General features: G+C 57.5%; 1 protein-coding gene across 1 annotated transcript in view; it reads left to right on the top strand.

Moving 5' to 3' along the window:
* The window catches only part of CYTH1 (cytohesin 1), a 79,915-nt gene extending 55,177 nt beyond the window's left edge, over positions 1–24,738 (top strand). Inside the window, exons 2-13 of the mRNA XM_080826466.1 lie at positions 2,447–2,529; positions 4,145–4,209; positions 5,988–6,054; positions 6,334–6,452; positions 6,742–6,822; positions 7,930–8,042; positions 8,995–9,143; positions 9,548–9,659; positions 14,778–14,854; positions 17,388–17,459; positions 18,064–18,218; positions 21,070–24,738. Coding sequence (XP_080682592.1) covers positions 2,447–2,529; positions 4,145–4,209; positions 5,988–6,054; positions 6,334–6,452; positions 6,742–6,822; positions 7,930–8,042; positions 8,995–9,143; positions 9,548–9,659; positions 14,778–14,854; positions 17,388–17,459; positions 18,064–18,218; positions 21,070–21,148 — 1,172 coding nt within the window. The 3' untranslated portion in view covers positions 21,149–24,738. The remainder of the gene's footprint in view (positions 1–2,446; positions 2,530–4,144; positions 4,210–5,987; positions 6,055–6,333; positions 6,453–6,741; positions 6,823–7,929; positions 8,043–8,994; positions 9,144–9,547; positions 9,660–14,777; positions 14,855–17,387; positions 17,460–18,063; positions 18,219–21,069) is intronic.
* Positions 24,739–27,240: the final 2,502 nt, after the last annotated feature.

Here is a 27,240-nt window from a genome sequence, read left to right as displayed (position 1 = left end):
CGCGAAGGCTAACCCGGACCGGGTGAGTGTGAGGTTCTGGAAAGACAGCAACCACAGAGGTTTTCCGCTCTGGAAGGAGAAACACTGGCTTCTCTGGGCGCGCAGCAAGTCTTGAGATGCACAGTTTCTACATGCTGGGTCTGTTTTTCATCGGCCTCGTCCGAGGGCCGTAATCTTGCCTCTCCTTGGGTAGGGATGCGGTGGTCTGATGACACCGGCCGTGTGGCTTCAGAACCGCAGCCTGGTTATTCTCCCCCATGGAATAGCTTTTACAAGTGAACTGTTGCCTCAAATTCTCAAACCGTGTTATGTTAGAAGAATATCTGTCTTCTAGAATCTCAGGAAGTTATTTCTTAAAGGGATCCTCCGGTCTTCATGGGCTAGAAACTCTGCTCTGTGAGTGGGAGAGAAACTGGAGTGCCCTCCTTCAAGTGCGCTTTTCTCGAGAATGGAGCACGCGTCCGTCGAGGCCGTAGAGTCCGCTGCTCCAGAGCGGCGTGCGCCCTGCCCCGAGCTGACGCGTCCCGGGTCCAGCTGCTCAGGCGGCGCTGGTGAGCGTCCCCCGGAGTCCCAGGGATGCAGCGAGGCCACTCTCGGAAGGTGACCTGGGCTGGATTTCCGTCATCTGCCGGAACCCATCCCCCTCCCACATTGGTGCCTCCCACTGTGGGACTCGATGCGTTAGGCTGGGCCGTCCCAGCCCCCGTGAAGAAAGCGAAGGGTGGAAGGATAGAAAACGCCAGCGGCCGCCCCGTAAAGAAGGAACGGTTTTGGTACCATCGTGTGTGGTGATCAGGTCGGGATAGCAAATGCACGTTTTAGTGCGTCTTGGGGAAGTTTAAAAGACACTTCTCTAGAGAAGGGTCAGGGGAACTCTGCGTAAAGGAAAAGTTAGGGGCGCCTGGGTGGCTTGGTTGGTTGAGCGTCCAACTCTTGATCTCAGCTCAGGTCTTGATCTCAGGGTTGTGGGTTCAGGCCCCACGTTGGGCTCTGGGCTGGGTGTGCAGCCTGCTTACAAAAAAAAAAAAAAGCCAGCTTATCTTAGGGAGGTATTCGACCTGTGCTCTAGACATCGTCTTTGTCGCTTCTGCCCTCTCTTGTTGTCTTCCGTGATTTGTATAAACTATTTGGGGAAAGTAAGTGGTGTGTGACCACAGAAGCGTCTCAGTGTCGCAGAAACACAGTTGTGGGTCCTGTGCTTTCAGGCAGAGCTGCTGTCCCTGCTCCGCGCTGTTGGTGGAAATGTAGTCTGAGCCACAAAATGCAGTCTGTCTGTCTGTAGCCCACGTGAGAGCAGTTGAAATAGTGTATTTTACTCATCCAGTAATGAGTTCCGCGTGCGGTTGATGTAAAATGCACTACGGAGGCATTTGTACCTTGCGCACGAGCTCTGGCGTGGATCTCACACAGTCCTCACGCGGGCCTGGTCCGGTGTCACGGGCTCAGTCGCCATGGTTCCGACTCGTGCCGGCGCCGGCCCCGCCTGGAAACATCCCCCTGCTGCCCATTCCGTCCAGCCGGGTGCCGTTTGCGGTCGCCAGCGCTCTCCAGCTTCCGCGGAGCGCCAGGCGGGCTCTGGGCGCTTCCTCGGGTGGCCTCCCCATGCGCAGCCGCTGATTGCAGGGCTGCGGCCCCTGCTCTGCCGCTGAGGATGCGGGCCGGGTGGGCGGCTGGCCCGAGGCGCCCCTGCACCGTGTGCGGCGGGTCAGAGGCGGGATTTGAGCCAAGGGTTTCCTGACCTGAGTGCTTGTGTTCCCCTCTGACCGAGGGGCTGCTGTCCCAAGCCCCTGTTCCTGGAGGTGAGGAGCTGTGGCCCCGGAGGGGGACGTGTCCTGTGACGGGAATTCAGTGATCGTGTTCTCAGGATGGGCTCAGGAGAGCATGTAAGGCAGAGAGCAAAGTCTCAGAGCCAAGCAGGCACTTGGCTGGGGTAGCTCCTTCTGGGCTTTTTCCTTCTGTGTGGGTTGATCTGTCCCCTCCCTGTCCCCGAATGGCACAGAAATGTTCATGTTGTTTTGCAGGGACCACCCCCTCCCTACTTCATGGAGTCGCAGAAGTGGTTCCGGGTCGGTGGGGAGGTCCACGAGGAGGCCGAGGCCTCAAGAGATGGGTTCACGGGGGCCTGAAGTGTCCCCGCTAACAGGGCTGAAGATGGCCAGGGCTCAGCGGACAGTCCCCTTTTATCCCCGGCCGACCTCATCTGACCTCAGGCAGCCTTTTCTCTCTCGTTTCCATGGCAAGTGCTCTCCAGCGAGCTTTTCCTCTGTGAGCAGGGTGCTGTCTTCCTTCGGCGAAGCTGAGGGAGAATGGGAGCCAGAGCTGTCCCCATTTCCAAAACGGGCTTCTGGTTTCTTCCATGGCGTCCTTGTCCTTTTGTGGTCTCTGGAGTCTGTTTATTTTTGATGAGATAAAGCTTTCCTAGTAACATTTCTCTCCTTTCTTGTAGTTCCCAGTGACCTGACCGCAGAGGAGCGCCAGGAACTGGAGAACATCCGGCGGAGAAAGCAGGAGCTGCTGGCCGACATTCAGGTAGGAGGTCACGGCGGTGACGCGTGTGGTGTGACAGGTGTCCTTTACAAAGGTCTCTTCATGACATCTTCGAGTTGACCCCAGCCCCCCCTCCCCCCCAGCTCTGAGCAGAGCATAGTGACCGACAACGACCTTGGTTTCCCCGGTGAGAAGAGGGAGGCCTAGCTTAGGTGGTTTGTGAAGCCTCACCCGCCTGCTCGGTTGCCAGAACCAGGGGAGCCTGGGCCCCCTGACTCCCATGCGGGCTTCCCACTGCCGAGGGGGGCATGGGTGAGGGTTCGGGTGCTTGGAACAGGGACTTCGGGCTAAGCTAGAGCCACGTCCCGTCCTGGCGCTGCCTCTTCCTGGACGAGCCATCTCAGATGAAAGGATTCTTTGAACTTCGGTTGCTTCTGCTGTGAGATGGGTGTGGAAGCACCTGTGGGTAGGCTGCTGTCAGGGTTAAACGAAGCCCCGGGCCCCGCGAGATGCTTCAGCCGCGAGCGTGGTTTCATCCGTGTTTCTAAGATCCTTTGCGTAATCGCGAAGTTTTGTAGGACGTAAGTCATAGAAGCCATTGGTTGCATTATTTTAGCTCTTGGGGCAGCAGATGTTATTCTTGTAGAATTCTTCGTAAAGCCTTTGGGCATTCGGGGGTGGGAAGGGGAGGGAGGGGACACGCCCTGGAACCTCAGAGCTGCAGAGTGTGCAAAGGAAAGACTGGCTCCGGTGTTGACTTCAGGAGAATTTGATCATTTGCGTTAATTCTTTGAGTCCTGTTTCACTGGTAAATGCTCGGAAGTCTTTTTTTTTTTAAGTTTTTAAATTTTTTGATTACTCTTCAGTGTACTAGAATTCGTTGTTTACACACCACACCCAGAGCTCCGTGCAACACGTGCCCTCCGTAACACCCGCCACCAGGCTGGCCCAACCTCCCACCCCCCCGCCCCTTCAGAACCCTCAGGTTGTTTTTCAGAGGCCACAGTCTCTCACGGCCACCTCCGCCTCCAGTTCCCCCCACTCCCTCCTCCGAAGTCTTAGCAGTTCTTCACTGGAAGCCCCCTCCGCTGGGACTGTCCGTTCCCAGGGTCTGTGTTGTGTTACCCATGAGAGGGGGTGGGCGGGGGCGGAGAGGCAGGAGCTCAGGTGGACATTCCCGTGGCCCGCCGCTGGGCGGCAGTGTTAGCCCGGCCCCAGCGCCGCTGGCCCGACAGGCTGGGCGTGGGGCCCCTTCGTCCTGAGTCTGCAGACACAGTTGCGTAGCGGCTGCAGATCTGATAGACTGTATCAAGGCAGCCACCTTTCAGGGCAGAAGTACGTATTTTGTGCAGCGTCTGTGATGATAAGCTTCCCTAGACAGTGAACTCCTGGAGGTCAGGAGTGGTCTCTCCCACCTCTGTATTCCCTGGAATGGAATGGAATTCCCTGTATTCTCCTGGTAGGAGCTCAATACATATTTGTCGAGTAGATGAATTTTCCAAATGTTAAAGATTTTTTTCCCCTGGTTTATCTTATTTTATTTCATTTTGGCTTATTTTGTCTTGTTTGTGGTTGGAGAGAGTTATGTGAGCTGTTAGTGGGGCTCCTCTCACCGGCATCGGCCCCTCCTGCTAACTCTGACCTGTCTGTTTTGTAGAGGCTCAAGGATGAGATAGCAGAGGTAGCTAATGAAATTGAAAACCTCGGGTCCACAGAAGAAAGGTGAGTCTGTCCAGCCGGCCCCTGGGTTACTGAGCACCCGGCCTGCGCTTGTGGCCTACATAAGGGAGGGGGGCACTTTCTGTGTTCAGTCCCCATGTTTTTTCTGTTTCCCCTATTCAGTGCAGGGGCTCTGACAGGCGACAGCCTTTCACATCATGGCAGACACTGAGCCAGAGAACTCCAAAGGCCCCCAAGCCCGAAACAGCCCTTAAGGGACTCTGTGAACTGGCGTTCCTTCCCTCTGCTGTCCACTGTGTTTGCATTTCAGAGTTTGTGCTTTTCTTTGAGTCCAGGAAAAGCTTAATGCCACTCACACTGTTTCCAAAGGCTGGAGCGCCCAGCTGTGTGTGGGTGCCCCAGGGGGCTCGCTCATGCCTCCCCTACCCTTGGGAGCAGAGCATGGATGTGGGCATCATAGTGCAACCTGACGAGGGCTGTTTGCAGGGTGACGGCACGAAGCGTCAGTGACCTCCAGAGTTTAGTTTTGAATGAGCTTCCCAGACCGTTTTCTAAGTACTTAATGCACTAACTGGACTGTCTCTAACTCACTACATGTCTGTATTTTTCTAAGCCTAAGTCCCCTGTCTGGCTTCCTAAGACCGTTGGAGTTTGTTATTTCAAGTGTGTGCGGGCGGTGCCATTAGAGACGAGCAAAGCGCAGGTCTCCCAAGAACCACCAGTCTTTACTTCCTGGCTCTGTGCTGTCAGTTTGGGGTGATAGCTTGCTTGCTTGCTTGCTTCCTTTTAAGATTTTCTTCATTTATTTGATAGAAAGAGAGAGAGATTGTAAGTAGGCAGAGAGGCAGGCAGAGAGAGGTGGTGGGGGAAAGCAGGCTCCCCTCTGAGCAGGGAGCCCGATGCGGTCTCAATCCCTGGACCCTGAGATCACGACCTGAGCCGAAGGCAGAGGCTTAACTCACTGAGCCACCCAGGCGCCCCAGATGATAGCTTTCTTAACTTCCCATTTTAAAAAATTGTAGCTTTAAAGCAGTGGATACATTGGAGCTTATCAAAATTTAAAACTTCCGCTCTTAAAGATATTGTGAAAAGAAACAGGTGAGCCACAGACAAGGAGAAACGTTTGCCGTGGCGTGTCTGAAAGAGGACTGGTGCCCAGAATATTGGTGCAGAGAGCAGTGCAAGTCCGTGACAAGGAGACGCCCAGAGTGAAGAGTGGGCCTGGGGTCCCTGGCGTCGGTGAGCCGGCGTGGCCCCTTTTCGTCCTGTGCCGCGTGCCCTGTGCCGTGGCCGGCGGCGGAGCGCCCAGGTGGTCACTGGTGGGAGGTAAAAGTGAACCTGATGCAAGGCTCGTGCAGCAGCACTTACGACACCGTCGCTTCGCCCGGCCCCAGCTGCAGCTACGGGCAAGCCGGCCGGCGGGCACAGGGCGGGCGGACCACTCGCTCACCGGCACAGCCTCGCTGGGTGGTAGAATGTTCTACACCCGGTCATGGTGAGGGCCCCACAGCTTTGTCAGCTTCCTAGAAATCGTTCAGATGTACACATAAGATGCGTATATTGTGCGATATGTATGTGATACCTTGATAAAGATTTTTTGAAAAATCACGTTAAAAGAAAAGCCCTGGGATAGAAGGAACAAATGGACACGGGGCCGGGGTCAGGAGTTCCGCTGACCTTCCGCACGTAGACCTACATACACCCGTGCTCTCCTGCTAGCGCTTTCCAGACCCCCAGCAGGCCCGTGGGTGCGGTGACATTCGTCTTTCTGAGCCTCCCAACGGCCAGAGGACTAACGTGGCTCCGGGGTTGTTTTACAGGAAAAACATGCAGAGGAACAAACAGGTAGCCATGGGCAGGAAGAAATTTAACATGGACCCTAAAAAGGTGAGTGAGAGGGTTCCGCCAGTGTCCTCGGGCTCCACGATGGGGTCGCTGCGGCGCTCAGAGCCCGGCGCTGTCCGTCACGGCTTCCTGCCCTTTCGTAGAGCGCACGACCCCCCCTCACGTCCTCAGCCCCGGCCCCTCAGCTGGGGCTCCCCTGACCCCTCGTGTCCGTTGATCCTTCCTGTGTGTGCAGAGCACCGACATGGTTCTTCCTCTGCCCTTTCCCTCTGTTCTGGAGGTTTCCAGGGCAAGTGTCATCGGCATCCTTGTCTCTTCTAGGGGATCCAGTTCTTGATAGAGAATGACCTGCTGAAGAACACTTGTGAGGACATCGCCCAGTTCTTGTACAAAGGGGAGGGGCTCAACAAGACCGCCATCGGCGACTACCTGGGGGAGAGGTGAGGACTTGCCGGATGCCGAGGGCAGAGCGGGCTGGTCAGGAGCTCCAGCATGCTCCGAGTCCCCAGGGGGAGTTCTGTCCTGAGGCAGCTGAGTTCTGGGGCACAGGGGCCGGTGTTCTGGAGGTGCGGGGACAGAGGGATGTGGGCCTCTTCCTTGCTGTGTGTGGAGCCTGCGGGACCACGGGACTCAGCGTGGAAAGCGCCTGGCTGGGGCTGGACGGTGTGGATTCTCAGGCCCCGGGTCTGACTTCCGCCCCCCGCCCCCGTCTTTTGTTTCTCCTGTTAGAGACGAGTTTAATATCCGGGTTCTTCACGCGTTTGTGGAGTTGCACGAGTTCACCGACCTCAACCTCGTCCAGGCGCTACGGTGAGTGCGTGTGGGTAGGGCGCCCCGCAAGGTGGGAGAGGCAGGTCTCCGATGCCGTGTCTGTCCTGCGTGGCGTTTTGATGGAAGGATGTTTAGAGGGCTCTCTTGGACATCCCGGAGAACCGGTGGCCGAGAGGATTGGTTGGTTAAAGAGAACAGGATGACAGCACGTCCCAAAGGCAAATTCTACACAACTCCTCCTGTCTTTCATTTGGGAAATTTCATTGGGAAATTGGTGAATGTTTATATTTTGAAATTTTTTCCAGTTTTCACTGTAGAAAACGCTTGAGTCCCCTGACCTAGAATAGGAAGTCAGTAGCTGTTCACTTCGTCTTAGAAGGAGAGTAAATTTTCATTTTTTATTCTTTTTTTAAAAGATTTGAGAGAGTGCACACATGTGCACACACACATACACACACACACACACACACACACAAACACGTGCAAAAGCTGGGGAGTGTTGAGGGAGAGGGGATGAAAATCCCAAGCAGGCTCCATGCTGGGTGTGCAGCCCTAGGTGGGCTCCAGCTTATGAGCCAAAACAAAGATGCCCGGCCGACTGAACCCTCCGGGTGCCCCCATTGTTTTACAAAATCTTCTGAGACACCACCCTTCGGTGACCTTGCTGCCAGGGGTGTCACTAGCATCAGCTTCTGTGTTGCTGTTTGGATAGATGAGAGTGATGCACGGTGAGACCTGTTGGCCACAGGTCTCTCTTGGACTTAAGGGGATAAGCTGTGAAAGCGCTGATAGAAAATCTTCTCTTTCCACTGCCTCATCTTGGTTTCCGGAGACGGGCACTCATTAGCCTGGGCATTATTTCTATCTCAGTCTTGTGTGTTGGTCTGAGGAGGAGAGCCATTCTCTTATATAGGAAAATCTTAATTTTTCACATTTTCTTCAATACTTTGGCTTTGACTGAGAGAACCGTGGTGTAGAGCTGTAAGCTCGCACCTGCTCAGAGCTGCGGGAGCAGAAGCCCCGGCCCAGTGGGTCCCCTTTCCCCCTTTTGTACTAAAACCCATGGGAAATGCCACCCCCTTTCCCGGAGAAGGGAGTGGTGTCCCCGAGCCCCTGCCCAGCGACACGCCTGTCCTCCCCACTCAGGCAGTTTCTGTGGAGCTTCCGGCTACCGGGAGAGGCCCAGAAGATCGACCGGATGATGGAGGCGTTCGCGCAGCGCTACTGCCAGTGCAACCACGGCGTGTTCCAGTCCACAGGTAGGGTGGCCGCAGGCCCCGCCGATGGCCCGCGTTTCCTGCGGGTGTCTTTGCTGGCACTAGGTCGTTTCCAAAACAACAGGACCTGGGTTCGTGCCGAGAACATCGATTTAAACGGGAGCCGGCTTAGCGGAGAGTCGGGGGTAATCCCGCAGGCCCGGGAGTAGGAGCGAGGGGTGGGAAGGATGTTATAGTAGCTGAGAGGCGGGCAGTGTACACCTGTTAAAAATCGTGTTCTGCATCTCTGTGGCCTGCTTACTTTGTAACTGCAAGTTCGATAAGTACAGCGTCGAAGTGCGGGGACACTGTAACCGGCCGTGACCGGTGGGGAGCGCGTCTGTGGGGCTGGGCGCGGGCGGCGTGTAATGTTCTCGAGCGAGCGTGCGTGCACCTGAAGCGAGGCGCTCCACGTGTCTGCCATCCTTCAGTTTCAGTTTCATGCAAGGATTAAAAACATAAAAAGTACGCGTTTGAAAAGAGGCTTTATTGACATGGGGAAAATGCTAATACGGCCGCAGGAAAGCAGGATTCAAAGCTCTGTCTCTGTTTTGATTCCAGTTTTGTTAAGAGGGTGCATCTGTGAGCTCCATTTGTGATACGCTGCACCGGCCCATTTGTGTAATAAAAGCAAAATAAGTTGTTGCCGGGCGGTGGCGTCATAGGTATTTTGTATTTTCTTTTTTATACATTGTGTTGTTTTTCGGATTGTGGTGCAGCATCTGTGGTCTCCTTTTGCAATCTGAAAAATAATCTGTTTTCAGTCTTGGATACTTGATGCACTTCTCGGTGCCTGGCTGTTTTCGGTTCGCGGTGTATAATTTCAGTTAGACGGCGTCCAGGCGTGTGCGGTCGTCTCCTCCTTCTGACAGTGTGGCCGTTAGTCTTGATTGCGTTGGACGTTTGTGGTCCTTCCGGTGGGTGTTTCTGATCCTCTTGCTGCTTTTCTCTTTAGATACTTGTTACGTCCTCTCGTTTGCCATCATCATGTTGAACACCAGCCTGCACAACCCCAACGTCAAAGATAAGCCCACCGTGGAGAGGTTCATCGCCATGAATCGCGGCATCAATGATGGGGGAGACCTGCCCGAGGAGCTGCTCCGGGTGAGCAGTACACTCTAAGCCCAGAGGTGGTGAATTTGGGACGGGAGAGACCCGTGCTCCGCCGAGTGTCTGCTCATAAAATTCATTTAACTGTGTGAATCCCAGTACGAAATTGGTCGTGAGGCCCAGCGAGGGAATCAGGAGGGGGAAGTGGTTTATAAGTTTGAAACTAAAAGCGTGAATGCAAGTTAGGCTGCTCTCTTTTCTTTCTTAATTATCCATCAGGCACCTTATTTATTTGTCTCTGCGAGCGGCCTGAAGGCAGAACTCGTCATGTTCTTCTGTTCTCGGTGCCTGACAAGGGCATGGCACATAACCCACACTTAATGAATGAACAAGAGAAAGGGGGAGGGCACAGAGATGTTTGTAGAACCAGAGACATGCAGTGTCATCTTTTATCCCAGAATCTGTATGAGAGCATAAAAAACGAGCCCTTTAAAATCCCAGAGGATGATGGGAATGACCTCACTCACACGTTCTTCAACCCAGACCGGGAAGGCTGGCTATTGAAACTCGGTGAGTAACGCACTCTGGGCCGGGGCTCCCGGCACAGAAACTGAGAGGAAGGGTGTGTGCGTGCTCGTGCACATACACGTGCTGCTGCGAGAAGGTGGGGGGAGGTTACAGGAGGCGCCGCGGCGAGGCGGTGGTGTGAACTCCTGGGATTCTAACGAGACCCGCCTCCGGAAAGGAGCATGCGGTCAGTGCCGCCGCGGGACGTAGGGCTACCGCTGGGCGCGGACTCACCCTGCACAGATGTGCTCCCCCGGGTTTGCACGCCACGTGTTTACCCTGGAATTGATTGGCCGGGTTTTGTGTCAAGGCGATCCCTGGAGAACCTGGTCCTTTTCCTTTCTCTGCCCTCTTGGTCCCCGGGAGGGTGGCCAGCCATGTCCATCTCTCTACTTCCCATCACACAGGCTCGTAGCTGGCGCTCCCGCCTCCCCACCCCAGCGCGTCATCACCACCTCTGCATCCGGCTCCCCACGGGCAGCATGCATGGCAAACCCCAGCCCCTGGCTGCAACGCGACCCGCAGCGCTCTCACTCGTCCCCGGGCAGTGGTCCCCCACCCCCCGAAACCTCCCTGCCAACCCAGATCAGCCACTTCCACGATTCTGCTCATTTAGAAGAATTTTTTAAAAGTGTTCCTCTTCCCTTGGCCAAAAGTGAGCTTATTCACTTAGACTTGTGGTCATGCCTGGAGGTGAGAGAGTGACCAAAAGGAAAAGTAGGGTTTTCTTGACATTTGTGCCCACATGTGGTTATTTCATTAATTGCTCCAGAGCACGGGGAGAGCCCCTGGACATCATCGGCACTTTTTTTTGGCCCTGAGAGGATACGGTCCTCTGTTTTCTTCGGCCTTGGCCTTTTGATGCACGGGTTCCCTCATCACCCGGGGTGCTCGTTGGGATGACCTCCCGCTACCATTTCAGCCGCCAGCCCTGGTGCGGTTAGAAGTCACTCCTCTCTTGGCGATGACTGACACCTCTGGGAAGTGCTGAAATGGAGTCTTTTTAAACAAGTTCAGGTAGCAGTAGGATTTGTGTCCTTTAAAAAGCATATCCCAGGTCCTCGTGTTTCCATATAATGACTCATTCATAAATTCTCCTTAAAGCACCGCTTCCCAATTGGAGTTTTGACTCCTCTCTTGAGTTGGTCAACATTTCTCAGGTCTTTAAGCCAATGGAATCCTTGAAAACAGTTGCTAGCCTCAGGGACAGCCGTCTTGCCCTGCACCTCTCCTGCCAAGTGGACAGAGCTAAAAGGACCACGACTAGAAATCTAAAAAGCACATCCGAGCTCGGCTTACTTCCTCTCCAGTGAAATTTGTTTAAATGCTAATGCTGAGTGTTAGCTTTGACAGCCCAGATGCTAAAATTAGACCAGTGCAGAGATGATCTTGGCTCTTGTGCCAGGATGACATGTAAATTCATGAGGCATCCCATATTTTTAAAAGGAAAAAAAAAATTAACAAAATGCGGGACTTACTTTTAGGTCATTGCATTGCCTTTTCTAAAGTTCCCCTAAACCCCTAACTCGTTCTACCGTGTTTTCATCGTAGCCACTTAGGATCACCCCCGTGTACCCGCGTGCTGCAGAAGGCAGGCTTCCGGCCATCTGCAGCTGTGTGTGTGTGTCCGTGTAAGAGTGTGTATTCTTGTGTGCACACGTATGTACGTATGCATTCATGGGAATATGTGTGTGCATTCCTACACACACCTTAAAAAGTGACAGCCATCTGCAGGAAGACATTAAATTTCCCCCCCCGTTTTCCTCTCTTAGCTCTGGATTCCGGATAGACTAATAAACCTTAGCTTTGTGAGCACGGCTCTGCGGCATCCTCGGGGCCAGGCTTCCGGGGGTGCTGTAGAGCCCGCCCTCCCCGGGCGGCGTGTGGCAGGTGAAACAGGCTTCCCCGTTCACGTGCCGGCCAGTGGCGTTCGCCTGCTTAGTGATTTTATGTTTGGCTCCCCCGGGGCAGATGGGAATGACTAATACATTGCACTTTAAGATTAAGGAGTTTGGTTTAATTTCTTTGTTTTAATTTTCTTTTCTCCCTCATTTGTATGTTTCCATGATTTGGGCTCTCCTTTTCCTTGTCCCAAACTCCAGGAGGTATGTAACCCCCCCAGCCTGCTCGCTCGCTCTGCCAAGGCCACTGTACTTGCTACAGCGTTTCCTTATTTTGTTATTTTTGGTTATTTTGTTTTTTAATTGCTGGTGGTAGTGTTACTGCTGCTTCTAACTTATTGTACAGTCCCTAGGGAACTGGCCAGGATCAGGGGTTCATGTTTTCCCTTTTAGGACTAGTGCAGAGTGCATCAGACCGCCAGGCACCAGGCCGCGGAGTAATTTAAATTTACTGAATGCGGTAGTGCAAGAAAGCATACCAAGTGGGTTTCTAAAAGCAGAGAAAGTATTCACTGAATTTTCTCTTGGAAACGTTGGCCAGGCATAGTCCGTATGTGTCGCGTTCAAATTGACCACACCTGTGAATGACAGTGATTTCTGAGGAGGAGGAAGAGAGGGAAGTTTGGCTTCCGGCGCCACGTGCTTCTGATAGGCCCTGATCCGAAAGCACGCCAGGACGGGAAGTAAATGAGACAGCTCGGGATACTTGCCTTTGCATGGGACAGGGAAGTGGCATCTCCTAAACTCAAAGGATGCCAAGTTTGGGGGGAAAAAAAAGATAAACACCAAAAGCCCACCCCAGAAGTCCTAGGTGGTAGGGGAGGGCGCTACAACCTGAGCTCCGTATTTCATGTCCGTTGTGTTTTTCTCCCTCCTCTCTTCCAGTGAATATTGTTAAAAACCCAAAATTGGCCTTTTAGTTACGTTGTTGGTCTCTCCTCTCCATTTGCTGGTTTGGGCTTGTGTTCCTGGAGGACGAGCCTCTCAGGCGTGTGCTCCAGCACTGCCTGCCGGGAGAGCCGCACGCAGCCAGAACGGTCCTTAGCACGTTTGGGGACTCATCAGCGCTAGGGAAGCCGACGCCTGGCCTTCGCCTCGGGGGTGGGAGAGGTCCTGTGAGTTCCACAGGGACTGTCCTAGGTGCGCGCATTGGTCTGTCTGCTTGTTTCATGTCTGTTTACTTCAACGTGGAAATGCTCCCCCCGGGCCACCGTGATGCTTCTCACAGCAGAGGTCTCGGTAATACAGCCGATTGCCAGGGGACATCATCCAGCTTTCGGAATCAGGGAGGGGATCTTTCCAGCTTTGCTTTTCCTCCTAGATTTCCTTCCACCTTCTTCTTTGTCGCATCTGACCCCTCCTCCATGACCTCCTAAGCCCCGAGGGCCCCCGGGTGGTCCTGCGGGGGGGAGTGCATGGGAGTCCGCATGGGTCGAGGTGTCCAGTGTACGGAGCCCTGCGTGGGGATGAAGGTCCGAGAGGTAGAAGAGCTGATTTCTCGGGCTCTGAAGTGGGGGTGGGTGTTCCTTGTTACAACACATCGGTTCCCGTTCTAGATAGAGTCCTTGTCTTCTTTTTCTTCCTCATTTGTTTTGATCCTGCCCAGCCTTTCCCATTTTCCACATGCATGTCATATTTCCATCTGTGGTTTTTTTCTGAATTCATGCCTTAGGGCCTTAGGGACCAGAGGCACATGCTCATATCAACTGGCAGATCGCCACTGGTGGGAGGGCCGGCCCTTGCACAGGGCCCAGCAGGTGGGCAGCGCGTGCGTGCCAGCGGCAAAGGCCTCCGTACCCTGGGTCTGTGCAGTTCACGATCGATCATGTAACCTCCCTGACACTTCAGGCCCCCATACAGAGCTGAGAAAGGGACTGAGAAGTCCTTCAGGCTTTCTGCTCAATGCCGGGACCCGGGCTGGGTGCGCCTCTCCGTAACGTTATGTGCAGCGCTCCAGCCGTCTCGTCCCGTTCGGAGACCCGGTGTGAGCACGTGGCAGCACGCCCCTGTTCTCGGCTCAGCTGCCTGTGCTGAGGGACGGGAGAGAAGTCATGACTAAGGTCATACCAGCTCCGCAGCCCGTGGGCCTGTCTTTGTGAAGATAGGAGAAGTGATGTTCTCTGGAGGTTAAGCCTTAGCGAGAAGAGCGTAGTCTGTCGAGGCAGTAAGAAGTGGGCACACAGTAGCATGCGCATCGTAACACAGGAAGGCATTTGCGTGACTTCTGTGTGGTTCGCATTCAGAAAGCTGCCCCTTGCCCCCGACATAAGCAGACCAAGATGAGGTTCGGCTCACGGCCACGAGGGGAGCGGGAGGCAGCTTCGCTGAAACAGCCCACCACCGAGCCTCCCTCCCCGGGGTGGGCATAGCTTCTCGGCCCCAGCGCTGCTGTTTCACAGAGACGTTAGGGAGGACAGAGAGGCCCTTTGGCGCTCACGGCCCCACTGTCCGTGCTCCCTTGGCCTGCGGGCCCCTCCCCTAGCTCAGTGGTCAGCGCTTCAGGTGAGAAGTTCGAGCTTGGAAAGGCTCCTGAGCGCTTCTCCCACTCACTGGTGGGTTCCTCCCCGATCCGGGAACTCTGCCTTGTCTCCTCCAGAACTCTGGGGAGATGTCATTTGTAGGACACTGGCCCAGGGCCTGAAAGCCATACAGAAGTGCACTGTGGTCAGCAAGGTAGGGTAGAGGGCAAAACCCCGGGAATTTGGGTTCCACATTCCAGGAAAACTCTAGATTTGATTCTGAAGGGGTTAACACATCTGACGAACCCCTGCATCCATATGTGCCCTGGGCTGGGCCGGGCGTCCTCACAGTGTAGCTGGGACCGGGGCTGACCCGCTCCCCTCTTTGTCCGCCATGGGCCCATTTCCACCACCCGACGCTCCTGCTGCGCCGCTGCAGCCTGGTCAGACGTGCATCGCGTGTCCTCCTCGCCCGGGGCCCTCCCCTACGCCATGCTCTCATCCCACGCTCCTGAGCTCATCTCCAGGCGCCACCTGACTTGCTTGCTCTGCCTGTTCCCACAGACTTTCACTCTGTGAAAGGTGCTTCTGTTTTGGCTCTGTGTCTTGTTACTGATGTAAATCTTGCCATGGTCTCCGTGTCCTCCGGGTGCCCTGCCCCTCGCTTCCTGGTCCCTCGTGCTCTCGGAGGCTTCCGTGTTAACGGAGCCTGTGCGGGCCGGGTGGCTCCTGTCCGACGCGCACCTCTCTTTGCTCTGCAGGTGGCAGGGTCAAGACTTGGAAACGACGCTGGTTTATTCTGACCGACAACTGCCTTTACTACTTTGAATACACGACGGTGAGCATCTGCTGGTCCACCGCGGCCTGGGAGTGGGTCAGGCCTCCGTGTTGCACGACTCCAGTCAGGTCTGGTTAGGGGAGACCCTGGGGAGGGCTGGCAGGAGACTTGGGGTCAAGAGAAGAGCTGGGACAGCCCCCAGAGTCGGGGGCCTTGAGGATGGCGGGGACCAACCGCTAGCTCTGGACCGGGGCAGGAGAAGGCAGCAGCCTGGCGTCGCACACGGCGTTAGGATGGGGCTGAGAGCTGGGCTAGAAACCGGGAACGTGGTCAGGTACCAAAAAGGAATCTGTGGCCCCTTGGAAGGGGGATGAAAATCACCGCGTGGAGAATTCAGGTTTTCCGGACTCGGGAGAAGCAGCCCAGCAGGGAAAGATGGACCAGAGGAGGAGGAAGTAAAATGAAGTGGGAGAAGTTGGGAATTACCTGGGGTCTGAAGTGTTCTTCGTCCGTGGAAGTTCTGTGGGTTTTCAGAGGGGACGGAATCATGATGCAGATAGATAAGTGTAAGTCTCTTCGTAGTAGGACGTGGTGCGAATAAAACTGAGAAAGTAACACGTTTATCGGAGCTTCCTCTCGTGCAGCGCCCAGCATGCCTGGCCGGCTGGGCTCACACTGGCCACCCAGCTGTCACTCGATCCTCTCTCGCATGTCCGTCCTATTCGGCCGCGTGGGGCTTGTGTCCTGACATAGGTCTTCACTGAGTTAAGGTCATGGATCCCACGGGATCGTGGAGATTTGGAAAGGTCGTGTCTGACACGTGTAGAGCACGGTGGGACTCGTGTGCTAAGTGCAAGCCCCGGATGCGCGTCTGGGAAGGAACCAGGAGCCTGGCACGTGCCTGGGTGAGGCGGCCGTCCTCCACGGCGGTCTGTCGTCGCCGACACCGTGCGGACGGAGCTTCTCATGCAGGGAGTGGGGATTGGCCTGTGAGGGCGTCACTCACCCTCAAGGGCTGCCTGTTGTGCCAGTCAGTGGTTTTCTCACTTTTTCACCCCAGAGCGCATTCCTGTCTGTACCCCCCACTCCCGCCTGGCCCGTAGTTTGTCTTTTTTCTCAAAGACAGCTGGATGGTGGCATCCTAGCCTCTTTGGGATTTTTTTTTCACCGTTCTTTGGAGTAAAACGGAACATAACACAGGCGTCTACACAGCGTGCCCTGAGTTCTGGAGCGGGCCCGGGGTGATGCGTGAGAGTCCCGAATGCCGTGGCTCTTCACGGTGCGGACTGCAGGGGCATCGCCTGAGTCCCACGCCCCCTTCCGCAGCGGCCAGCGTTGTACTAGGCCACGGACATCAGAGGATGTGTCTCTGCAGACACAGGGGGCCTCCGAGTTAAGACGGTAGGCCGAGCTTCCGCTCAGAATCACCTGACACAGTGCAGGAAATCTGGGGTCAGGAAGTGGGGGATGGCAGCCGGGGAAGGCAGAGTGACCTCTGCCTAGTGCAGCGCAGTGACTGAGAACAGGGACAGAGGCCGCATGATGTGTGTAGACTGTAACTGATGGACGGTTACATAATCAGTAAAAACTGTGAGGAGTGAACAGGTGACCCAGGACTAAAATCACCGTCACAGAGGAAAGGTTTGAGACAGTCACAGAAATCGTATCTGGAAAAGACAAGTCTGCGAACAATTAGGGGAGAGGTAAGCAGTTGTGCAGGGCAGAGAAAGACGGTCTCAGTACTGCGTCCTGGCACCTGCGTGTTCAGAGATGCCATTGATGATGGGGCTGTTCCCCGAAAAGAAAGAGGGACGTGCGTCTGCGGATGGAGAGAGCACAGGGCCGCGGGGACGTTTGTCGTAGGGAGCTCAGTGCCAAGGCTTAGCCCAGCTACGCTGCGACCTTGGAATGACCTTGGGCTGTTAGGTAGTGGGATGTCCCGGAGGGGGAGGTGTGAAGTGTGTGCCTGCGGCGGCCTTCGCTCACGTGGGACACTCTGGGGGAGGGCCGTGGCGGGGGGAGGGCCCGGCAAGGCTGTTCTGCTGTTGCGGACAGGAGTGGAGCTGCCATTAGACCTACGCGGAGCTGTCAGGAAGGCAGTTTCTCGTTGAAGAGCCTCCTGTCTGGCGGGGGGGACAGCAGGGCAGGAGGTCGTGAGGTCACACACACCACCCTCCCGGGCGCTGCCGGCAGGGAGCAGGGCATCCGGCCCGAGCCCGGGGCTTTCTGGGGTTGCCGGCCCCGGCCCAGAGCCTGAAGACGTGCACACGGGATCCAGGCAGAGAGGCGAGGGGGTGTCTGGGTGAGAGAGGCGGGCGTGCTCCTTGCTGGAGGGCCTCCCGCGGGCTCTGCCGGGGACACTTGCTGAGTCTGCCCTGGGAGTTCTCCTTACAGAGGCCGCTGGTCACAGGGATTCGTGCACCTAGACGCTTCCTGGCCTTCTGATTTTAGAACATAGGGTGTGGGCCCTAGCGCCGATGTGTGGGCTCAGGGAGCAGAGCAGAAGGGCCCGGGTGACGTGTGGGTGAGGAGCGCGATGGGCTGCGGCCCCTGACCCGGCAGTGACGTCGATCTGTCTACACCTGTTCTCCAGGACAAGGAGCCCCGTGGGATCATCCCTTTAGAGAATCTGAGTATCCGGGAGGTAGAGGACTCCAAAAAACCGGTAAGTATCTGGGATACGGGAGAGGACAGAAGGGAGTGGGGTAGCAGTTCTTTGAAAAAGACGGAAATTGCCAAGATTTACTTGAAGCTGAAAGTAGTGTCAGGCCTCTAATTTGGTCTGACTTTAAAATTATCGTTAGTGTTCAAGCCAGAGATGAGGCTGTAAGTGACCTCTTCGTTCTGTCCACGTGCTTCAGTGTCACGTGTGGACAGTCCTGCGGGGGATGGAATTGTCCCTCCTTACAAGGTCGCAGCAGGCACTCCGGCTGGGCTGCTCGTGTTAGGACCTCCGGGCGCCTTACAGATGCCTCCCGTTTGTTTGGGGTATGCCGGGGCCACAGGTGGGCTCTAGAAAGCGTGCGTGTTCTCGGTGTGTTGGGAGTGGAGCGGACGGACACGAGGCTGGTGTGTTTGCTGAGGAGGCTGGTGACACACCGCCTCGTGCTCCACACTCCGCCGCAAGGCTCTCACGGGAAACACGCGCTGCCCGTGCTCTGTGGAAGGCAGAGCGGGGAGCCTTCGCGGGGGGAGAAGCGAGCGTTTTGTTCTTGGTCAGCAGCTGCCTCGGATCTCTGACACCCCGTCCTCTCTCTTGTGATTCTCAGAACTGCTTCGAGCTTTACATCCCCGACAATAAAGACCAAGTCATCAAGGCCTGCAAGACGGAGGCTGACGGGCGGGTGGTGGAAGGGAACCACACCGTGTACCGAATCTCGGCCCCGACGCCGGAGGAGAAGGAGGAGTGGATCAAATGCATCAAGTAGGTGACCTGCGCGGCGTGGGCGTGCTTCCCCCGACGGGCGCTGCCAGCTCGCACACGTACCGCTCCGGCCGCTGCGTGCGCCGCCCGCCCCGCTCCGGGGCCCGCGAGGGAGAGCCTCAGGGCCGAGTCTGACCGGACTTCCAGGCTGCTTTCCAGCGGACCCTACACGTGTGGCCGTGGCGGCACGTGTGCGAGCGCACCTCGGGTCTGGGCTTCCCGCAGTGGCCCTCGTGGGTCCCTTCTAGGCACCGGAGCCGTCTGTTCACCTGGTCGGCCCGTGTCATAGGAGGCAGGCCTCACGGCCAGGACGGCAGCTCCGTGGAGACAGCAATCCTAATGTTTTATCATTTCCGGGGAGATTTGTCCCACTGACAGATGAGGAAGCTACCCAGAGTCCCGTGGCCACGCTCTGGGGTCACGGAATAGACCCCCCGACCCTTGACCACTGTCTGTGGGGAGGCTGAGGGTTTGAGAGTGGGGGGAGGAGGGTTCTTAGGCTTCCTCGGGTGTAGACAGAACTGGGACAGGCAGGGCTCGGCTGAGCTGCACAGTGTGAGGGTGATGACGGGCTACAGCTGTCCTCTCCCTCCCTGGGACTTCCACAAAGCCTGTCCACGTGGCCGTCGCACTCCGTGGGCATGGCGTGGCTGCTTGTCTTGGGGGCAGTTTGTTCTGAGAGTGTTTGACTTCCCCGGAGGCCAGGGAGGCCACCCCGACTGGGTGGTCCGAGGCCCTGCGGACCCCCCACTCCCCGGGAGGTCGTGCTCCTGCCGCGGCCACAACCTGCTCCTGAGGGGGAACGCTTGAGTTTGGGGTGTGTTTTGGTATCGCTGCTGAAGCTGCTGCAGGGTCTGGCCAGGGTTAAACGGCAGGCCGGGGACTAAAGAAGGATGCGTGCGGGGCTCCTGGCGGTCTGCTTGGAAGTCCTGGCCTGAAGAGACAGGCCGGGGTCAGGCTGCCCAGTGCTGAGTTCCCTCCGATGCGGGCACCTGCCTGGCCTCCTGCCAGACCCTGGGCCTCCCCGGAGATGGGCACCCCTCCTGCTCCTTCGGTGGGATGGGGATAACTGCCGGGACGTTTTGGGGTGAAGCGGAGTTGTGGGGTGACCCTGGCAGCTCCCCTCCTCGATGCGAGCTCTCTGACCCTCACCCATAGACGAGGCAGCCCAGTGTCCGGAGTCAGTACCAGCGATGAGACTGCAGAGCCCGCCACGCGTGACGGGCCGTGGGCGACGTGTGGATGTGCCGACTCGCTCTGTTGTGTGTGGAAACCAATACCACATCGTGTGGTAACTAATGAATTTAAATGAAAACTTTGGAGCCGTGGAGGTCTGGGCAGAGGAGTGGCTGTGCCCTGGGCATCCCAGCCGGCGAGTGACCCTCCGTCGTAGGTCCTGCAGTCCGTTTTTATGGTGCATTTTTTTAAAAAAACACTTAACTCTTGTGTCCTTGTGAAGCGTATTTTTAGCGTGTGGTTTGAAGGAAGGGATGTAACTTCTCGTGTCGGGTGACCCGCTGGTGTCGTGATAGCTGGCCAAGCGGTGTGAGGTGCCCGTGTGCGCTGGTTACTGTCTGGGCCCCGCAGGGCCTCACCGCAGTGGCACGGGGCTGTGACAGCCTCCCCTGCGCACCGTTGCACGGTTCGTCTGCGGCCGTGGGTTCCGTCCGTCGCGGGGTCTTCCTCCTGCGGCCAGAGCCGCTGGGCGTTCTGGAGAGTCGCGTTTGGAATCGTCCCGTCTTTCGTGCAGGTGCTCACTGTCCCCTGGGGCTGGCTCGGGTCCTGCCGGGTCCCCGGGGCGGGATTCGCACACCGTGTTCATGTGCTCCGGGTACCGGCGCCTCGCCCTTCAGTGCGGCCTGGGAAGCGTGGTCGTCCCCGTTTCACAGATGAGGACACTGAGGCGCAGCGAGGCGGATGAACTGTCCAGAGCGATGGAGGTGGTGCCGGTCTTCAGGCCTGAGCCTTGTGACCCAGCAAGATGCAGCCCTGACTGCCGTGTGGCCAGCGGCGCCTCCGTGTCCTTGGCTCTCGACGCTGAAACTGAGGCCTTTGTGGCAAGATCCCCTGGGACGCATGCCAGGGACTGTCGGTTCTAGCTGCCCGGGGAGCTGTGGAGACACTTGTCAGCGACACGTCACCCCTCGTGATAGGCCATGGTCTGTTTGCCAGGCCTGTCATTTACCTGGTCAGGCGTGGAGCCAGTGGTCAGCGGGGCTCACGGCACCACGTGCTGGACGGTTGGGAAGGACAGGTGCACGGGGGTGGCCCTGCTGTCATTGTCATGTGCTGGGGTCTCCGGGTCAGTGCCAGGGCACACGCAGGCTCCCTCCCTGCCAGGCTGTGGATGCAGAGCAGGCCTGGCCAGCCGCACCCCGAGGCCCTGTGACCGTGTGGACAGCTACGTGTGGTCTTCGTTACCGGGTTGGTGCATGTGGGAATGTGGGACTCAGAAGTTGCCTGGCTCCAGACCGTGGCAGCCATCAGAGTGGCATGTGTTGGGCCGCCGTGGGCCACGATTGTGTGGTGCTCGCTGTCGCTGTGGAATGAAGTAGCACACTGTCTTTCTGGGCTGGTATCTGGTAAGAGTGTGTAATACTGTATTCCTAAGCCAAAGCCCACCATTAGGTAGAAATGGACAGTGAACAGTCCAGGATGATCTTGTTGCACGTACCGTGGGTCTCGAAGCTTGTCCCGGAAGTCACGTATGGACGTGGTGAAGGTTGATGTCGCCGATTTGGCCTTGGCAGTCAGGTGGCAGGGGACACAAGGGCCGCCGGCAAGCGCCTGCCCGGGGTGGTCTCCCGGGTCTGTCCCTCAGTCTGTTCTGTTTTCTCCCCTCTGTGTCCAGAGCAGCCATCAGCAGGGACCCTTTCTACGAGATGCTGGCGGCGCGGAAGAAGAAGGTCTCCTCCACGAAGAGACACTGAGTCCGCCCGGTGAGCGGCGCCGGCCTGCGCGGCGTGAGAGGCCCCGGGTTCTTCCTCCCACCCCGTCCCCCACGGACGTGGGGGATGGGCTGCTGGACAGGGCTGTCCCCTGCTGGGCATCACCCTGAGTTCCTAGAGACCGGCTTCAGCTTTGCCATTTGTTTTTAAGTGGGAGAAGGGGAGGAGTTCGCAGAGGGAGAGGGATCTGAGGCCCGTCGGGCGTGGGGTTGGGAGCCTTTCTGTCTCCAAAGAACGGGGCCCTGTCCGCATGTCAGCCTCCTTGCAAGTCTCCCGCTCGGCAGGTGTGACGGCAGAGCTCGAAGCCAACTGTTTACCTCTCGGTTATTTCCCTGTGAAGCGGCCTTCCGCCCTGCGCCGTGAACTCACGTTGTCAGTATATTATTCTATGTTTGGAGAAAAGTGGGATGGAAGAGAAGCCACGTATTATAAAGATATATTTTTGTTTTTTAAAGAGAGAGAAAGCTAAAGTCGAGCGGTCCAGAGGCGTTCTGCCTGGGCCAGGGTGGGAGCCCCCCGGTAGCCACTGGCGGGAGCCGGCTTCTCGGCAGCCGGAGGTCAAGGGCGGTGGGCACGGGTGAGGCCGGGCCCTGGGGGCCAGCGGTGGGGCCGGAGCTTCCCCATCCCCGGTGCTGGGGACGCTGAGGGGAGAGAATTGCTGGGCTGTCCCGTTTCTCCTCTTTCCGAGCTCCTTCTCGTCGGGCTTTAAAATGCCAAGTCAGCATTTTCCCTTGAGCTAAGTACCCAGTAACCAAAACTGTGAGGAAGGCGGTCCCCGCGGCCTGTCTCCTCCTCCTCCTCCCCCAGAGCTACGGTCCTCGTTTTAGAGGAAGGAGCAGGTCTTACCTGATCACCTTAGGTCTTCACCTTTTTCTGCCTCAACTCTGGCCCCAACCTGGACTACTGTCACCCATTTGGGGGTGGGGGGCACTAGAGGGGAGGGGGGCCTTCATCTGCCCGGCGGGGGCAGGCAGAGCGTGAGGGGGACAAGGCCTGGCTCGCGTCCTTCCCCCCTGACGGCCTAACTTACGGCGTGGAGGGAGCCACGAAACGCAGTGTCCTCCTGCCGTCCTCTCAGGGACTCTCGGGGCCGCTCCCGCCGCTCATCCAGGCCGGCACCGGTGCAGGCCGGGCAGGGGCCGGCTCAGGCCGTCCCGGTGCCACCGCGTCCCCCGGGACCGGGCAGCGCACGCACCGCCTCTCGCGGTAAGGCGAAGAGCTGCCGGTCTCCTCGGGCAGCGGGACCCCGGCTCCTCCGGCTCCGGTAGGGCAGGCGGGCCTCTCTGGACATGGCCTTTGTGAAAGGGCGTGATCGGGGGTGCTGGCGGGGGGACTCTCGGGGCCCCCTCCTACAGGCCCTCCCTAGAGCGGCTGCAGGCGTGCTCGTGCCGGAGCTCGGAAGGGGACCGGAGGGTGTCCGGGCCCGCCTGGCCCCGCCGCCGGCCGCGCCCCTGCCCTGGTTCCCGCACAGCCCGAGGGGCACCAGATCAGTGTTAGTCTATTTACCAGACTGTAAATATCCGTGTATAGTTTCTCTCCTTTTAGATTATTTTGTATTTGTTTAAAAAAAGTTTTGTCAAAATATAAAATATAAAGAAATGACTGAAAGTTGTTGACAGGGTTTTAAAAAAAATTATAATTATTATTCCAGTTGTTTTCGTTCCTCTGGTTTTTTTGCGTTGTAAACCGGCGCCAAGGAGCCGCAGCAAATAAAGTCCGGATCTGCCCCCGCACCCCTGCGCTCTGTGGCCTCTTTCCTCCGCGGCGGCCTGGGAGCAGGGCGGTCCCGCCCGGTGGCTCTCGGCCCGGCCTCTCCCGCAGGTGCAGGGACGTCCGCGGGGAGCGGGGAGCGGCTCTGTCTTCCTCTGAGGAGGCGCAGCGAACAGCAGCTGCCTCGCCCTTGCGGGGAGGAGCGGCGAACCTCCGGCTGGGCGCTGAGATCCGGAGAGGTGCCTCCCCCTGCGGGATTTCGGCACGTCCGTCTCCAGAGGAGCCCGCGGGGCGCCTGCGAGGAGTTGAGTGTGCTCACCCTCGGAGGCAGGGCGCACGGCCCCAACACGGGCCGATGGACGAGGCCCGGCCGGCCCTGAAGCAGCAGCGAGCGCCCATCCTTGCGGCTTCCTGGCGTGGGTCGCGTGGCCGTCGGTGTTGCCTCCTGCGGGCCTCCTTGATTTCGGCAGGTGTCCGGAGCACGTAGCTCTCCGAAATCTGCCCCTGCGAACGGCATCTCGGAGAAACAGCGTCCTTCGCGTGCTGTGGGCCAGCACTGCCCTTTCCCATTGATTCTGGACCGCCGGCCCACAGCCCAGCCCTCCCTCCCCGTCCTCACGATGCAGAGCGCATCGGGGCGGGCTGTCTCCGCCCGGCCAACCCCCATCCCCTCTTGCCCCGGGAGCCCTCCCATCTATCTGCCTGCTCCCTGCGATCCCGGCCCAGGCATGCCACCGCCAGGGGGCTTCTAGGCCCTCACCCCGTGCTCCCTACTGACACCCTGGGCACCCTACACCGATTTCTGTTTGGAAAGGAATGCTCTGTTGTACAGCTTGCTGTGTTTCCCAAAATCACACTGAATTTTAATTGCACAGGGGTCTGTCTCAGCCCAGGCCGAGTCCACGGGAGCCCTTCTCCGGGCTCGTGCCCCAGTGCAGGGAAGGAGGGGTGCTTGGTTCTACACACACAGATCGAAGGTTCAGACGCAGGGTGAACTTCGAGCCCTGCCCCAGGACCCTGCTGGACAGGCTTGTCTGGCACTGGCTGGTCTTAACCTGGGGTTGTCCATCCCCTAGGCCCGTGTCTCCGAGGGCCACAGCCTCCAGGACAGTGCGAGACGGGACCCAACACCCTTCCAGTGCAGTGAAAGTATCCCAATTCCAACGTCCAGTCCAGTCCCCCATGACCCCTGGCTGAGGCCACCAGGGCCGGAGTGTCCTGCTGGCCTCTCTCTGAAAAGCCACCAGGACCATTCGCTGCGCTTGCTTCTGCCTCTGGGATTCAGGGGAGGGCCTGACTGCCACTCTGGGAGTCCTTGTGTTTTGCTCTTCATCTTGGCTGCCAGGAAGCCCAGAGTCAGAGGCACAACGGCCTGTGACTCAGTCCTGCTCTGTACTTGCCCTGCTTCCTGCTGATGTTTTTATTAGTAGATTTCATCGTTTAGAGCACTTTTGGCATGACGGTGCTATCGGAGGGAAGGTACAGAGATTTCCCGTTTGCTTCCTGCCGCGATCTGCACGGCCTCCCCTCCCGTCGGCGTCCTGGTCGGAGGGTCCATGTGACACAACTGATGCGTCCACATGGACACAGCAGCACCCGGAGTCCGCAGGGTGTGCCCGGTTCACTTGGCGTGTACGTTCGAGGGGTCTAGACGGACATGATCACCTGTATGCGTCATTACAGTGTCCTGCAGAAAGTCTCACTGCCCCCAAACATCCTGTGCCGCACCTGTCCCTCCTTCCCTCCCTGCTTCCTCCCGGACTTCTGCTGTCTCCTAGCTCTGCCTCTCCCAGCACGTCACGCAGCTGGAATCCTACAGTCTGTAGCCTGTATGTTCCCTTTTAATCACACTTTGACCCTTTATCTTTAAAAAAAAAAAAATTTGAGAGTGATTGAGAGAGGACACAAGCACGGGGAGTGGGGGGAAGGCGGAGGGAGAGGCGGAGAGAGGATCTTAAGCAGGCTCCACGCCCAGCACGGAGCCCAACATGGGACTCAGTCTTACAACCCTGAGAAGGTGACCGGAGTCGAAATCAAGAGTGAGATGCTTGAACCGACTGAGCCACCCAGGTGCCCCCTCCCTTATTCTGTTATTACCATAATATAAATCTGAATTTATCAACTTGTTTTCCTTTTTTTGAAAAGGAAATTTATGAATAAAATAAGAACAAAAACTTTAAAAAACTTCCAAGATCTTGGGTCCAGTACTGAGCCTACTACACACTAGCTTTTGTGTTTTTAGGAGTTCTGGGATCTTGGTGATTCTTCTTCCTCTTTTTTTTTAAGATTTTATTTATTTGACGCAGAGAGAGAGAGATAGAGAGGGAACACAGCGGGGGGAGTGGGTGAGGGAGAAGCAGGCTTCCCGCAGAGCAGGGAGCTGGAATTGGGGCTCGATCCCAGGACCCCGGGATCATGACCTGAGCCGAAGGCAGAGGCTTAACGACTGAGCCACCCAGGGGCCTCCGTGTGATTCTTCTTAAAGGGGAGTAGAACAGTGTACCGTGGAGTAGATGGTACTGGTGGGGTCCTGGGCCATGTCCCGGGGTAAGATACGGCATTTGGTGGTCTGCAGGAACGGGTCGGCCTCTCACAGGACAAGAGGGGCAGCCTGGGAACTTAGACCCGACCGTCCAGCTCTTCCCGCTGTGGGTTCATGTTCCTGAGATGATCTGACAGGGCAGAATAATCCTTTTCCAAATCACCCTGGGAGCAATCGTCTCAATGTCAAATCCTGTCCTGTCTGCCTTCCTAGATTTTGAAGGAAACCCGGTGGTTGGGGCCAGCACCCTCCGAAAACCACTCGGCACCTGCCAGAGAATGGCTTCTCTTGCGTGGACGATGGGGAGCTAGGATGACGGGTTTCCTAACGTGAAAATGACGATGTGTTTTCACATCTGCAGACCAGGCAGTGTCACAGGGCTTGCGACTCCCGGCTCTCCTGGGGAGCGTGTCCTTTGGTTGCACCTGGTGTCGCCGGGGCCAGTCCTCCGCCCCCGGGGCTGGTCCTGGGTGCCTGCCGCCGGCAGGGCCGACCCCAGCCTCGGACGCGGGGCACCCCCGTGCGGCTTCAGCCCCCACCTTGCTGGACGAGCTGGCTGCGGGTGTGCTCGGTGCTGTACCCAGAACCCGCGTGCCTCCGCCCGGCTCGCCGGGTGTCTGCAGGAGGGGCCGTTGGAAACAAGGCAGGCGTCTCTATAATGAGGCCGCCCCGTGTCGACCGGGCCGCAGGAGGGCAGCCTTGCCATGTGCCTTGCAGACACACAGACCTGACAGCATCACGGGACACGTTGGGGGTGTGGCGTCACCGGTGAGGACAGCACCCCAGCTCCTGCAGGGCCGCCTGACGTCCCATCCTTTCTGTGCTGCCTGAGCTCGCCGGTCCCGGAGGCACGACCTCACCTGTCTGCAGACTTGCTCATCTCCTCGTCATCTGAGAATCAGGCTGAAACCTTTTGCTTTCTGAGTGGGGTAGAGCTGCCTCTCCCTGCGGAGAGCGCCGATCTCGACCCATCAGCCCTCCCGCTGTCGTAACTGTCCTCTCTTCCCTGGGGCAGAGGGAAACCATGTCTGGTAAAAGTCTGTGTGTCTGCACCACCCGAGAACCTCCAGGAAAGCAGGTCTAATCGTTTGTGAGCCACAGGGCCCCCCTGCGAAGCTAACCCGAGCTACAGATGATCTCTGGAAAGTTACACAGAAAGCCCTGAGTGCCCGGTCCTGAGCCCCTGTGCAGTTTCCGGGGTGAGCAGCCCCGGTCTCTGCCGGTGGGTGACTCCCAGGGGCCCTTCTGGGACGGGAACCAGGGAGCTCTGTGTTTCAGGCCAAGTAAAGTTTGCCGGCTCCGTCTGGGTGTGGTCCCTGTGCGATATTGGCGGCTGAAACCACAGAAACGTATTCCTCCCAGTCCCGAGGGCCGGGAAGTCCAGCGTCCGGGGAGGCCCTCCGGCTTCTCACGGTGTCCTCGCAGGACGGGGGAGGCAGAGGGGCTGGAGGAAGCAAGCTCTCCGGGGCCGTCTGCCCCTTTCCCGGGAGAACCCCCCCAGCACGGTTGGCAGAGAGACATTGGACGTGACCTTGAGAGGAGGCATCGCCTAAGTGAGTCTCGACAAATGTGTCAGAGACTAGCTGGGCCCGTGGCTGCTTCCGTCTGCGGGATTAACCTGGCGGCCTCTCCAGAGCCCCCGAGACGCAGTCCCCGTCCCCAGGCCATTGGACGATGCCACTGCCTCGTGTCAGCCAAGCCCACCCACACCTGGCAGGCGTTTGCCCGCCAACAGCTGCTAACACCACAGGGTCGTGCGGCGCCCCCGGGACTGGGACGCCAAGAGTCTGAGCTCTGCGTGCCTTCTTCCGAGGGGTGTCGG

The sequence above is a fragment of the Martes martes genome (genome assembly GCF_963455335.1).
Source record: "Martes martes genome assembly, chromosome: 16".
In the NCBI taxonomy this organism is placed as follows: Eukaryota; Metazoa; Chordata; class Mammalia; order Carnivora; family Mustelidae; genus Martes; species Martes martes.
The sequence above is the reverse complement of the archived record's forward strand: the minus strand, read 5'-3'. Positions and strand labels throughout refer to the sequence as shown.